This window comes from Mytilus edulis, chromosome 5 (genome assembly GCF_963676685.1).
Source record: "Mytilus edulis chromosome 5, xbMytEdul2.2, whole genome shotgun sequence".
Taxonomy (NCBI): Eukaryota; Metazoa; Mollusca; class Bivalvia; order Mytilida; family Mytilidae; genus Mytilus; species Mytilus edulis.
Window position 1 is genome coordinate 31,964,146 of NC_092348.1, and position 15,612 is coordinate 31,979,757.

General features: G+C 32.9%; 1 protein-coding gene across 1 annotated transcript; it reads left to right on the plus strand.

Moving 5' to 3' along the window:
- The first annotated feature begins 871 nt into the window (after positions 1-871).
- LOC139522371 (solute carrier family 22 member 21-like) lies at positions 872-13,474 on the plus strand. The gene is made up of 9 exons (XM_071315897.1): positions 872-943; positions 4,213-4,532; positions 5,002-5,423; positions 6,092-6,316; positions 6,891-7,025; positions 10,496-10,578; positions 10,931-11,048; positions 12,331-12,403; positions 13,194-13,474. Exons 2-9 carry the CDS (start codon positions 4,230-4,232, stop codon positions 13,407-13,409), a joined length of 1,575 nt encoding a protein of 524 aa, XP_071171998.1. The 5' UTR covers positions 872-943; positions 4,213-4,229; the 3' UTR covers positions 13,410-13,474.
- The last annotated feature ends 2,138 nt before the right edge of the window (positions 13,475-15,612 follow it).

The following is a 15,612-nucleotide window of genomic DNA, read 5'->3' on the forward strand; positions in this document are numbered from 1 at the left end:
AATAGACTAAATAGCAAATGATAAATGGACTTTTTCAATAGCTCAAGGTTGTTATGCATGTATATATGACATTAAGTAGTAAAAATGATGGTAAATAATGCGTTTTTAAAAGGATTTCAAAGAGGTAGGGACAATTTGTCGGCAATTTGTTTCATTCGATAAGATAGGTAAATCATGTTTTTTAAAAATAGCCCGATAGATGCTATTTATAGTACATAAAAATACGTCACATCATTTATTTTCATACCTTGAACAGGTATTCCTACAAAAACAAGGCCATGACTATTGATTTTTTAATATTGATTTTATTTTATTATTAACATCCTTTATGCAAGGTGCCATACCATGTAACTTCTCAAGGAGCCAAATAATATCGAACTAATTCAAATCGTGATTTTCTCATTCTGAATATGTATATCTGTTACACAGTATTTGTCCTGGTCTTTTAAGGTTTTATCGTCTATAAGATTAGACAAGAAAATACATGTACATGTATATATTTTAACCGGAGAACACCGTAAAACCACATAAAAACACCGGGTTAAATTAACTATTGATCACACTTATCATACTATATGTAAATCGAGATATAATTGATCAAAAAGCATTTTTATTTTTGGTTTTTATAGGAAATTTTACTCTGTTGGCACTTTTTGAAATTGGCCCTTCTGTGTAAAAAATCCTCGGCATATTGGCCCTACCTCTTTGACACAAACTCATATATAAAATTTGATGGCAAGCCAAAAAAAGATGAAACATATCAAGACTTAGTCCTTATACCATCATCAGATATATTTTCACAATTTTTTATAGAGAATTTTTAATATTTTCACAAACATTCCACAATCCTCCGGGAAAACACTATGGTAATGAATGACAAAAAATAAATACCTATAAGGTTGTTAAAAACATAAAGCTGCATGAACTGTACACCAAGGTGCAGGTAAGACAATTTCAGTTTATACTTTTAACTTGTAAATAACATTTAAAATACCGTATTAAAAATAAGAATTTCCTGCGTAGAAAAGATGCAGAAATACTAAGCCGACATTAAAAATAATAATATCATTGCCAGAAAGAAAATCGCCCAAAACGCCGAAACATATAAAAAAAGCAACTGATAAATGCAACTAGAACCCGACCATTCCAGGAGTAATCTCAAAACCCATCCAAAGGAAATGAAATCCTGTTCCATTAGTGGATCCAATAAAATAGGAATGTTTGACATGTCATCTAGGAGATTTTTTTTAGGAAATTGTGTTTAGGGGACGACCATTTGATATTCCGGGGGAGGAGGAGGATTTTGAAAATAGATAACTCAGCCATGATAATCAAAAAATAAATGGTTCGTTCTGTGGTAGTTTGAAAATAAATTACCGGACTGGCAATGTATTGAAAATAAATAACCCAGCAGGTCTAATCGAAAGTATGAGATGGCACCAGATTCTTCGTAAATTCATCTTTTCCCCACAAAAAATCGCGAAACACTTCCCAAATTTTTTTAATAATAAAAGTATAAATATTATTTAAATATACTTGATATGTCTGAAAATTGGTTTTATTTAACTTGAGGTATCTTGTCTTAGGAAACCTTACCTCACTTTTATTTAAACAGTCATATTTTAAATGCTTCATGTAGGAAATTTCAAAACTAAACGCTTGTCCCCATATCAAATTGTGTTCACAGCGAGTGCCTTGCAAGAAGCAAATTCTGTTTTCCCTCAGACGTAGCCCTTATTTTTCGGGATCAATATTTCTTATTTATTTGTCTTTTTTTCATTGATTGCCCTTCTGTATTCTGTTAGTGTTGCATTTCTTTTGTAATCTAGTAATTTTGTTATGAACTTGATCATGAGTTTAAAAAAAACCAGCAGCCATAGACTTAACTATGTGAATTCCATTTTTACTTTATCATACACATTGGTCTTTTGATGTTGTCCCTAGAAACTTAAGTCTTACACTGAATTTATACATTTTGCTTTGAGACCAAAATATTGTCAAAAAATTATTAATACAAAACTTGCATTTTCAGATTATGAAAGGGTTTTCGGAACACTCAGAAAGCACGATTTTGCATATTTGTTCTATAGCTTCTTTGGCCTTCAGTGGCTCCAAAACCCTTTAAAAAAAAAAATTTGCCTCGCTCCGCTCGGCAAATATGTTGGCCAATACTTTTAAAGAGGCGTTACAACCATACATTATTACTATGTATGTATGAAATACATGCATATGCAGTTGGGAATATAAAAGATTCATTTTTGCAAAGGATGATGATTAATTCTGATTAAAATGGTACATAATGACTTGACTATACATAGATATAGGAAGATGTGGTGTGAGTGCCAATGAGACAACTCTCCATACAAATAACAATTTAAAAAGTAAACCATTATAGGTTAAAGTACAGCCTTCAACACGGAGCCTTGGCTCACACCGAACAACAAGCTATAAAGGGCCCCAAAATTACTAGTGTAAAACCATTCAAACGGGAAAACCAACGGTCTAATCTATATAAACAAAACGAGAAACGAGAAACACGTATATATTACATAAACAAACGACCACTACTGTACATCAGATTCCCGACTTAGGACAGATGCAAACATTTGCAGCGGGATTAAACGTTTTAATGGATCCAAACCTTCTCCCTTTTTCTGAAACAATAGCATAACATCACAACAAAGAAAAACATACGATAAAATATCAATTGGCAGACTTAACTCAATCAAAAAACGTATGATTAAACAATGAACGAATAAATTTTATCTGCGATATCTGAATACAAATGCACAGTTAATTAAATATTAGAGACAAACATTCATGACCAAAAAGCTAACAAACAAATTCAAACACAGGACATGACTGAGAAATATTTAACCAATCAATGTTCACTTTAGAAAAAAACCGGTTTTTTTATAATCTTGAAGTTTATACAAATGTTGTAAGAATAAGTGAAAAATTGAAGATATTACCAATAATGAAAGCTGGTGTACAGACAAGATGCATATTAATAGAAAATAACAAAAAAGCATTATAAACAGTATCAACAGGTCGAATTAACAAGAAAATATATAAACAAATCATTTAAAAATGAATGTTTTCGAATATCATAAATATAGTTGTGAAAATGAATAATCAGTCCCTGGCTTAAATGAAAATGAAAAATCTTGCTTCAATGGTGCAGAAAATGAATAACCTGTCCTCTTAGTTTACAAAAATAAATAACCGATCAAAAACAAATCCTCCTGGCCTCCCCCAGAATATCAAATGGTCGTCCCCTTAGTGCTAAACTTTTCTTATGGAACTTGGAACAAGTAATGAAGCGGTAAATGGACTAAGTAATCCGCTTTCATTAGTCCTCCTATTACAAAAATACCATATATGTAACTCTGTGTAAAGTATCACGAAGAGATATGTGTCCAACTGGCATTCATGTTGACTCCGTCTTTCAAATACCAGTCATTTAATCAAACGGGTTTATTTTTGTACAGAAGCTTAGGTAGCTTAAAACAAACAAAAAGTGCCCGATGTGGAACATGATCTGCTTACCTACTGGAGCGCCTGAGGTCACGCCAGTTTGTGTTGGGGTTCGTGTTGCTAGTCTAGTTTTCTATGTTGTGTTTGTTAACTATAATATTGTTAACGTTTGTCCGTAACAGTTGATCTTTTTCTTTTTTTTTTTAACCACGGAGTTTTATTTTTGATTAATGAGTTTGAATGTCCCTCTGGTATCTTTCGCCTAACTTAAGTGAGTTCCCAATCTCTTATGTAAATAAATCTGGTTTTCATATACAGTTACATTCGTTTCATAATCTACAAGTCAATCTTAATGTTAGAATTACTATTTAAAATCTAAAACAACAACGTTGAGTTCAATATTACGATAAAAAGATATTCTACAACGCACAAAACTTATAATATTTATTATAAAAGGCGGGAACTATCGACTGCCTCTCCAAAACAAGGGTTTGTTATGTCAGGGACAAATATTGTGACTTACATCAGGACGTATACAGACCCTTAAAAGACTTAATCGAATTGAACAATTATTTAACTTTCATAGAGCATGGAACACGTGACGTAAGAGTAAACGTCCCCATCAAGACCCTACGTTGCTATGTTTTTATTTTCACTTAAGCTGAAACTTAAACTGTTCTGGAACATTTACTTTTACAAGGAATAAAAGTGGAAAACTGCATTGTTTCCTTTTAGATGAAATATCATCGACTATGTCATCAACATCTGTCACAGATTTCCTCGAAGAAACATTAACGAAATGTGGAGGACTTGGACGTTTTCAATGGATGATCATCGCTAGTGTTTTAGGCGGGAAAGTTAGCGTTACTTGGAGCATGTTGATGATGTCATTTGGTGGTGCTATTCCAGACTGGTCTTGTAAATTGGGAAATAAGTCGTCATTCGCTGATGACATGCATGGTACTGACAGCACGTGCAGTGCTCCCAATAATTACAGCGATTTGATATGTGTCAGGAAAACATTTGATCCATCGCTCCATACGGTTGTTAGTGAGGCAAGTAAGACATCAAGCAGGCGAACATTTGTCATTTAAAAAAATCTGACTGTAATATCTAATATGAGTAACGTAAGTAAAATTTAAACGATTCAACCCTTACAAGTAAAGCTTAGCCCATCATGTCTATTGACCTACATAAAAGCTATCAAATTAAGTTCGTAACATCGAAATAAATTTATAAAATGTTAGATAAATATATCACTATAAAGAAACGTTACGTTAAATGTACCATCAAGCAAACAAATAATACCCTCATGGCAATCTAAATGATGCTTTTCAAAACGAAACAAAAATAGTAAAACGTACCAGAAAAACAGTAAAACAGTAAAAACTTGTGTCTAATCCATTTGCTTTGTACAATAAAATATGTTTCAACTATCAAAAACGCTCATTGCGTGTAGATAATCGAAAACCAAAAGAGAAGTTACAATTTTATGAATTTTTGTTTTGTGTGTATATATTTTAGTGGGATCTTGTGTGTGACCGAGACTGGATAACACAAACAATAACAACAATCCAGATGGGAGGATTACTTTTTGGCGGATTGGTAGCAGGACAAATAGCTGATATGTTTGGACGTAAACCAACCTATTTTTTATCTATGCTAATGCTGTTCGTCTTTAACCTTGTAGCAGCTTTCTCGACAAGCTGGCAGATGTTTGCAGTTTTAAGGTTTTTAATTGGAATTGGCTGTGGATTTTATTTGACCGTTTTCTTTACGTTCACGATCGAGTTTATTTCTGGTAAATATCGCCCAATGCTAATGGCGATTCCGTCATGGCCGATATATGCCGCTGCCTTTGGTGGAATGGTCTGCTTGATTCATGATTGGGTGTATCTTCACATAGCAACAGCTGTGGCAACGGCACCTTGGCTGTTTACATGGTGGTACGCTAGACTTAAACTTAATATGTGAATAATTCTATGGAACAATTGTTATAGTTAAAAACAAACAGTCTTCGTGTTTATAAATAATATCAGAAGGCAAACTGTATGAGTCACACATCGTAAGAAAAATGTTACAAATAATGCAAAAACAAATGTAATTCACTTGAATCAGTAACTATTTTTTTTAAAAAGAAACGATAAAAGACAAGAATATACAACATGAACACAAGAAATCGTTGATATGCGCAAACGAGAAATAAACCATTCGACACACACACAAACCAAAAAGGTTCCTCGATGGCGAGTTTGTTCTTTAAACTGGTTTCGGTGTTTTCGAACTGATGTCATCAAAACAGTTTTGTTTCTTGAAAACAAACCGGCTTCCTAAACTTATCAGTTAACCAGTTCGCGTGTCTTGAACAGGTGAACAATCCCGGTCAACACTTTTCATTCGTTTCATTTACTAATAACCTGAAAAAAAGAGAAAAAAAACAACTTCAGACATCGAACGTGTCTAATTTTGAAGGGGGAAAATCACTTTTAATGTCTAAGAACAGAAAGCGTTTACAGCACATGTCAAGCGTGTAAATAGCAGATTTAAGAATCTTGTTTTTTCCCCTACATAACGAATGCAACCTTTGATGAATAATTTTATATCATTATTTTAGGATTATTCCTGAAAGTTTTAGATGGCTTGTTGCCAACTATAAAGTTGAAAGGGCGAAGAAAATCATCCAGCGGATGGCCAGGATTAATAAAAAGCCAGTACCAGACTTGTCAAAAATTGATTTTCTATCAAAATCAATGTCTAATGATGGTAAAAAGTATACGTTTTGCGATGTGCTGAAAAATAGACAGCTGTTGAAGAAGACAGTACTCCTAGGGGTCGGATGGTAATCAAAGCATTTATGATTAGTAAAAGAGAATAGTGCAGTCCCCTTTTTAGATTATTTAATTTATGAAAGGGATAAACATCAATGCACGTTGATTTTAGACAATAAGTCAGCAAGGCCTATGTATAATGTTTTGTTCTATGTCCATTATACTTTTTGATAAAATTTCGTTTATACGATACAATACACAGACACAGTATTTCACAAAGCAATGCGAATGTCTAAGTTCGAAAATACTTTTATCTAAACAACAGTTTTGAGAGGATCATTATAAGAATATTTGTCATTAAAGAACAATTGGTATTGCCAGGATTCCACTGAGGTTTAAACATTAACGTGTTGCTTTGTCTTCTGTTTTATGTGTTGTGTTTTGTATACATGTACTTGGTGTTATTTGTCTTTTTTTTTTTTTTTTTTTAATTTTTGCTATGGCGTTATCAGTTTCTTTTCGACTTATTAGTTTGCATGTCTCTATTGTCTTCCTCCTACCTTTTACATGTATAAGAAAACATCATTTTAACACTTCTATAATGTAGATAGTATACATGTATAATACTTCTTTATGCCTTTCTAGGACATCATGTGGATATGCATATTACGCAATCAGTTTTGGTGTGCAGCAGCTATCTGGAAGTTTATGTTTGAACCTCTTTCTATTAAGTGCGGTAGAGATTCCGGCACAATCAGTTACTTGGTTCTTTAATCATTAGTAAGTATATATCTACTGAATTTGTCCTTAAAATGAAGTTCTGTGTGTGTCTGCGTATAATAGTAGAGATAATGTCAGTCTGAAAAGTTTAGGCTTTTAAAACAAGAGGCTCTCAAGAGCCTGAATCGCTCACCTGGTAAACAATGCCTTATTAACTAAATTAATAAATTGATGTTTGTTGTAAATTAAACAGAGTAACAAAGGCCATGTACTATCCTGGAAATACCTTTGAAAGCGTCTTAGGAACCTCTGGAAAGAAATGGGCATGAGTTCGCCCTACACTTGATTAAGATACAGTCTAGGTCAATCTGATGATTCACAATACAATTGCTATTAACAGTTTATCTGTATCTATAATAATATTCAAGATAATAACCAAACACTGCAAAATTTCTTTAAAATCATCAATTCAGGGGCATTATACCTGAAAAACCAGTAACCCAATTCGGCTGGAAATTTCAGGACAGGTAGACCTTGACCTAATAAATACTTTTACTTCTTGTCTTATTTGCTCTAAATGCTTTCGTTTTTGAGATATAAGCCAAAAACTGCATTTGACCCCTATGTTCTATTTAAAGTAAGGGCGGCCATGTTTTTTGACGGATCAAAAATCGAATCACACACGTTGTGCAGGATAATCTAAGGAACTATCATGCTAAGTTTCATCCAAATCCATTCAGTAGTTTCAGAGGAAAAGATTTTTTAAAGTTAGCAAATATGATGAACAAATTGTGAAAAATTGTCATTAAAGGGCATTTACCCCTTAAGGGGTCAATTGACAATTTTGGTCATATTAACCTATTTGTAGATCTTACTTTGCTGATCATTTTTGCTGTTTACAGTTTATCTTTATCTATAATGATATTCAAGATAATGACCAAAAACTGCAAAATTTCCTTAAAATTACCAATTAAGTGGCAGCAACCCAACAATGGTTTGTTTGATTCGTCTGAAAATTTCAGGGCTGCTGAATCTTGACCTATTGAACATTTTTACCCCATGTCAGATTTGCTCTAAATGCTTTCGTTTTTGAGATTAAAGCCAAAAACTGCATTTGACCCCTATGTTCTATTTAAAGTAAGGGCGGCCATGTTTTTTGACGGATCAAAAATCGAAGCACACACTTTGTGCAGGATAATCTAAGGAACTATCATGCTAAGTTTCATCCAAATCCATTCAGTAGTTTCAGAGGAGAAGATTTTTTAAAGTTAGCAAATATGATGAACAAATTGTGAAAAATTGTCATTAAAGGACATTTACCCCTTAAGGGGTCAATTGACAATTTTGGTCATATTAACCTATTTGTAGATCTTACTTTGCTGATCATTTTTGCTGTTTACAGTTTATCTTCATCTATAATAATATTCAAGATATTGACCAAAAACTGCAAAATTTCCTTAAAATTACCAATTAAGTGGCAGCAACCCAACAATGGTTTGTTTGATTCATCTGAAAATTTCTGGGCTGATAGATCTTGACCTAATGAACATTTTTACTCCATGTCAGATTTGCTCTAAATGCTTCCGTTTTTAAGATATAAGCCAAAAACTGCATTTGACCCCTATGTTCTATTTTAAGTAACGGCGGCCATGTTTTTTGACGGATCAAAAATCGAAGCACACACTTTGTGCAGGATAATCTTAGGAACAATGATTTTAAGTTTCATTCAAATCCATTCAGTAGTTTCAGAGAAGAAGATTTTTTAAAGTTAGCAAATATGATGAACAAATTGTGAAAAATTGTCATTAAAGGACATTTACCCCTTAAGGGGTCAATTGACAATTTTGGTCATATTAACCTATTTGTAGATCTTAATTTGCTGATCATTTTTGCTGTTTACAGTTTATCTTCATCTATAATAATATTCAAGATAATGATCAAAAACTGCAAAATTTCCTTAAAATTACCAATTAAGTGGCAGCAACCCAACAATGGTTTGTTTGATTCATCTGAAAATTTCAGGGCTGCTGGATCTTGACCTAATGAACATTTTTACCCCATGTCAGATTTGCTCTAAATGCTTCCGTTTTTAAGATATAAGCCAAAAACTGCATTTGACCCCTATGTTCTATTTTAAGTAACGGCGGCCATGTTTTTTGACGGATCATAAATCGAAGCACACACTTTGTGCAGGATAATCTAAGGAACAATGATTTTAAGTTTCATTCAAATCCATTCAGTAGTTTCAGAGGAGAAGATGTTTGAAAAATTGTTAACGTCGACGACGACGACGACGACGACGGACGCCAAGTGATGAGAAAAGCTCACATGGCCTTTTAGGCCAGGTGAGCTAATAACAATAGAATTTAAACAAATGCGGCATGATTGCCAATGAGAACTATCCACCAAAGACCAACAAAAAATAATAATTTTGGAAACAAGCTAAAAGAAATAGTTATACTCCAACACCCTACTCTGAAGTAACTGTATTAAACACGGTTAAAGTAGGACTTTCTTGAGACATTATTGTGTCTGGAAGACACAAATGATACCCCCACAGACGACAGTATTTTTTTAGGATACACAAAGTTAATCATGTGAGTACATACAAGTCGATCTATGGTACACTGATGTATCCAGAAAAGCTATGCAACTCTGTTTCAAATGTATACTTTAAAAAATCAGGCCAATGACCACCTGCACACCTTCAATTTATGTACAAACATTCTGCAAAGTGAAAAGCTTCTAGCATTCAAACTGTTTGCAGAGCTATCCGAAACGCTATGCACCTCTTATGCGTGTAAATACTCAAACAATGACGAAGATCAACTATCGCAAAAAAGCAAATATTAATAAAAATCAAAACCCTGACCACCTGCACACCTTTAATATATGTACAAACAGCCTGCAAAGTGAAAATGTCCTAAACAATAATACTGTAGAAAGGGGTTATCTGGAATAACTATATGACATAATGGACGGACGGACGGAAGGACGAGCATACAGAAGGAAGGACGAACAGACGGATGGACGGAGGAATAGGGGTAAAACAATATGCCCTCAACTTTCAGTTGCAGGCGCATAAATTGTAGTGAACTATTTAAAAATTAAATATCTAAAAACCTTCAGTGCCATACATAATTGATTGGTTGATTTACTGTATGCTAGTGCATTATTTCTGATATTATCTATTACACTTTATAAACCTAAAACTTTATAAGTAAAGAAGTTATCGCCATTTTTCTAAGGTTATAAATCTATACGCTTTAATGTTTTACATTTTTAGGGGCACACAACTTTTTACATAATTCTATTTTTTCGTAGTGGTAGTGCAGCTCATTACACCTAGAGAAATGTTTGCATAGAAGTACAGCAACAATAAATTAAAAAAGGATCTTTCATTGTTTTGAATGTTTTCAATAGTTTTTTCTAAATGAGTATTATAATTGAACTAAGACTCAAACTTTATTTTTTGTGTATCTGGTTCATTTTTTGTAACTATTTTCTCATTGATCGATTAATATTTTAAGCATTGGTAGAAAAAAGACGACAATGATGTTTTTCGTTAAAGCTTCATTAGCAGGTTTCGTCGTTGGAGTAATACAGCTACTAGGTAAATTATGTAAATTAGAACACAAAAAGAACAAAACAAACCCTAAACAACACAACAATCTGTGTATATGAGCTATTTTCTTATATTAGATGTGTAATTGACATAATCTATAATTAATATATTTGATTTGCGTTCAGTGGAAAACAATTCGTTAAAAGAAGACCACTATGGATACAATAGAAACGAAGGCGTGTGATGTAACACGATCCACATTAAAAAGGGTATGACTTACAGTATACAGATACATGTGTATGTGTTTGGGATAAAAAACTAATAAACCATTTTTTATCAATAAAGCTAGATCATCTATTTATCTTAATTTTTGAATTCATTCACATTTTTTTCTAAACAGAGATACCCAATAAAGGCAATTTTATCAACGGTTTTGCTTTGACGTCAAAACTTGGTGTTGCAGCAGGGTGGGCTTCGTTGATGCTTCTTACTTCAGAATCTTTTCCAACAGTTGTCAGGTATTGTATTGTATTTCTATTCAATTTAAATTTTGTTTTACAATATTCCTTGTCTTTCATATATAATTTTGTCCGATATTAAAACCTGGAACACCAAAACTTGACAATGTTATTGTCTTTGACAGCACATATGAAGTATCATTGGAATATAAAAGAGACCAGCTAAAACCATACTTTGACATGTTTTATCACATATTTTGTGCTGACATGCATGGCCAATAATAGCCGGAAGTCAAGGTTTGTTATCAGCCCTCGGGGCCAATATTGATATCAGCCCTCGAAATCCACATCGAGCCCCCGAGTTTAACTTCCGGTAACCTGTCAATCAAAAACTATTTGTAAACAAGTTGTCATCCACAGCAGCTAGACGATCAGGAGAGGTTTCTCACAGATTTTAAATGACGATGCATGTAAATTCATGAAAAATGAGAAGACAATGAAAGAAATTTAGAAAGTTACAAATCTGCTGTAGTATAGAAAAAATGTCAAAATTCTTTTTCAATGTTTCCCATAATTGATAATAGATTATAACATGGCACTATCCATGTGGTCCGTGGTATCAGCCCACGACCCATATCAAGCCCTCGGACTAAAGCCCTCTGGCTTGATATGGGAGTCTAGGGCTGATACCAGGGCCAATTTGGAAACTGTCATGTAATAATCTATAATCAATTATGGTAAATATTGGAAAATAATTTTGATACATGTAGTTGTAGTTGAATATGTGTTATTGCTATTCAAATGTGATTTTTTTAAAACTGGAGCATCGTACGCCAACATTTAACATTGGTATCTTAAATAAATCAATACATAATTTTGCTTGATGCAGGTTTGGTTCATTGTGTGAGAAAATACTTATTTGACCACAATTCGTCAAAATCGCATTTTTTTAGCATCATGAACGAACAATAAAATAGCCTCGTGAACGGTCACTAGATTCAACATATACCAATTAAACGAGCAATAATGCTACGTAGCATTTACTCTAAGATGTATAAATTTATTATCAACATGTTAACTTTAATGATACGTCATTATGTATAAAGGGTCTGATGAATATTTTATCCTTCTTTTCATCTATTTTTTTACGTGTATTTTACATCAATCAATGAATCAGATGCCACTAATTGAAATGTTATTTTAAGGGCACATGCGATATCTTCATTTTACATTTTAATATGCTATATGATAACAATTTAAAGGAAGTTTGGAAGCAAGTTATAAAAACATTAAAAATCTATCGCTTATTCATATGTAACACCAATATTATCTTTTTTTACAGAAATATAGGATATGGAATCCAAAATTCAGTTTCACGCATTGGTGCCATGATAGCTCCTCAAATAGTGTATGTGGTATGTAGGTTTTTCTCATTTTAACATGATTGATTACAGATCGAATCAAAACAGACAGAAGGAAACAATTTTCTATAAAAACAACATATTAATAGATGAAGATATGTATTCATAGATTTTGAAAAGTTTGATTGTTTGCATCGTTTGTAATCGCAAACACGGGCAAAAGCAGTCTAATCTCAATAAGCCGTATGAACTAGATATAAATATTCGACAAATCCGAGGTTCGAGTCATTCGACGTTGAGTTACATTAGTTTGTCCCTAAACAAATGGGAATTTTACAGGACTGACAAACTAGCTCGAGTTATCTTATTTTATAACACAAGCCAGATGGACACACCGACTGAAGTTCGACTGAGTGTATTTATATTTTGAATGTTTTCTGAAATACACAAATCCTTCAGACGAGTGCAGATAGAAAGACGTATCATGGAAAAATCAACACATAAAAAATCTAACCCATACAGCATTTCTTTTGGTGAGCATATGAATACAATCAAAGAGCAGGCGGTCATACTGCATATATTGTTATTGAAATTAGTTGTAAAATATCACAATAAAAACACTTTTAGACTCTATTTTAGACCTGCTGTTAAATCCTTAGATAGACAAAAAAAAAAAAACCAAACATACAAGCACCATTACATAATGGCGCATTTGAGGAATTTTCCTTTTTACGATTGTTAGCAAGATTCTATTAAATTTGCTCGTATTCAATTGTTAATCTTATAATGGAAAGGAAAGTATGAAAAATAGCCATCGCGAAATGTTTTTATTTTTAATTTTTAGAGCCAACGTACTTCAGGAGTTATGTATTTCCTCTGTGGTGGGGTTATGCTCATTTCAATGCTTTGTCTGATCGGAGTTCCAGAAACTGGTAAAAAGTCTCTTACTGACACCATTGAAAAGAAAGAGAAAATATATAAACAGTCACGTGACAGAGTAAAAACCAACGAAACAAAAGATAATAAAGGATTTGAATGTGAATATTCATCACATTTATAAAGATTTGAGACTGTGTAGTCATGTAGATGAAATAAACATGAAACACATTAAAAATATGTACATTTTGTACAGCATTGTAGTATTTTAATCTTTGAAATAACACTAACAGTTCAAATTTTACTGAACCAAATGCACATTTGTTGGCATGACACGGGTTATGTTTTTCTCATATATGTTATGATGGTATGATACTAAACCCCTAACAGGAAGGATTGTGCCTGATATTCATATAATGAAGATATCATCTTTTAATCTGTTTTATTGAAGTCTGGAGCTGGCATGTCATTTAACTGCTAGTAGTCTGTTGTTATTTATGTATTGTTGTCAATTTGTTTATTTTCTTTAGTTACATCTTCTTACATCATACTTGTACGATTCGCTCGTATATGTAACAATGTTTTAGATTTTAACGAGAGAAATTTATTTATTACTGAACAACTATTACACCGGGGTTTTCGATATCACAAACTAGTCAAAACATTTACTAAATTTTATCATCGGAATCAGGACATCATTCGTAAATATAGCTCAACATGCAGACTTCTTATACGTTCAGGTATTTAACATCCAATTTTTTTATGGAAATATTTTTTATAAAGCACAAAAATGTCGGTATTCATCTCAGAAGCTAACAAAATCTTCAGATAGACTTATTAAGAAGGCATTTAGTTACGATACTGTTGTCACGTCATTAAAGATTGCATATTTTGGCGTTAACATTGATTCACTTATAGGGTCTTTGCATCGGAACTAAACACATTTATTTAAAAACCAGTTGTTGGCATGACACGGGTTATGTTCTTCTCATATATGTTATGATAATATGATACTTAACCCCTAACGGGAAGGATTGTGCCTGGTATTCATATGACGAAGACATAATCTTTCAATCAGTTTAATTGAATTCTGGAGCTGGCATGTAATTTTACTGCTAGTAGTCTGTTGTTATTTATGTATTAATGTCATTTTGTTTATTTTCATTCGTTACATCCAAATTCTGACATCAGACTCGGACTTCTCTTGAACTGCATTTTTATCTGCGTATTGTTATGCGTTTACTTTTCTACATTAGCTAGAGGTACAGGGGGAGGGTTTAGATCTCATAAACATGTTAGCCCCGCCGCATTTTTGTGTCTGTACCAAGTCAGGAGCCTCTGGCATTTGTTAGTCTTGTATTATTTTTTATCTTATTTTTTTGTGTATAATTTGGAGTTTAGTATGGCGTTCATTATCACTGAACTAGTATATATATATTTGTTTAGGGGCAATCTGAAGGACGCCTCCGGGTGCGGGAATTTCTGACTGCATTGAAGACCTGTTGGTGACCTTCTGTTGTCTTTTCTATGGTCGGGGTGTTGTCTCTTTGACACATTCCCCATTTCCATTCTCAATTGTATGTCAACAATCATTGTGTCTTCATTGATATTTGAGTCCAAAATATTTAGAAAATCCCAAAACACAAAAGAAAACAATTATACATCAAAGGACCACACAGTATAGCCAGTTTGCCATTGACACTTAACAAAGCATTTGATTTATACAACGTGACAGCTGATGTTTAGAATATCAATTATGATAAATTAATAAAATATCTCAGACATGATTTACACCGCTGCCTTCTATATTTTATTACGGAACCTGTTATTTAGGCGTTGTCATTGGTAATATTGAAAGTCAAAATCAACAATAATTTTTTTAATTTTTTTGTATTAGACCAAACCTGTATGTACTGACGACAAAAATATAAAATTAAGAGTGGTCCATCAAGTGAAATGTTGTAGCCGAAGTTTTCGAACATATTTTCCCAATAATTTAACTACAAGAATTTGCAGCTCTCCTATTTTTGTGATACGTCTATATCAGTGCTTAACTATGCTGATGCTGAGACGTTCAAATGGAATCGAGATTTAACTAAACAAATTATACTGAAAGTTTGATGCTTACAAAAAATTTAGCGAACCAATAGTTCTTAATGCTAATGGTACAGTAACAATCATCGTTTGGGCGAATGCAGGCGCTTGATAAAAATTAAGTCATCGTTTGGATAGAGTCATTGTGACCTTATTGACAATTTGACAATTTATGTCAATTTGTCATATATAAGATCAAAGGTAATTATGTCCCAATGTACAAGTTTTATTACCGTATTCACTTTATGATCTTCTAGAAGGCGATATATCTCCAGATTTTTTACGCATTATGA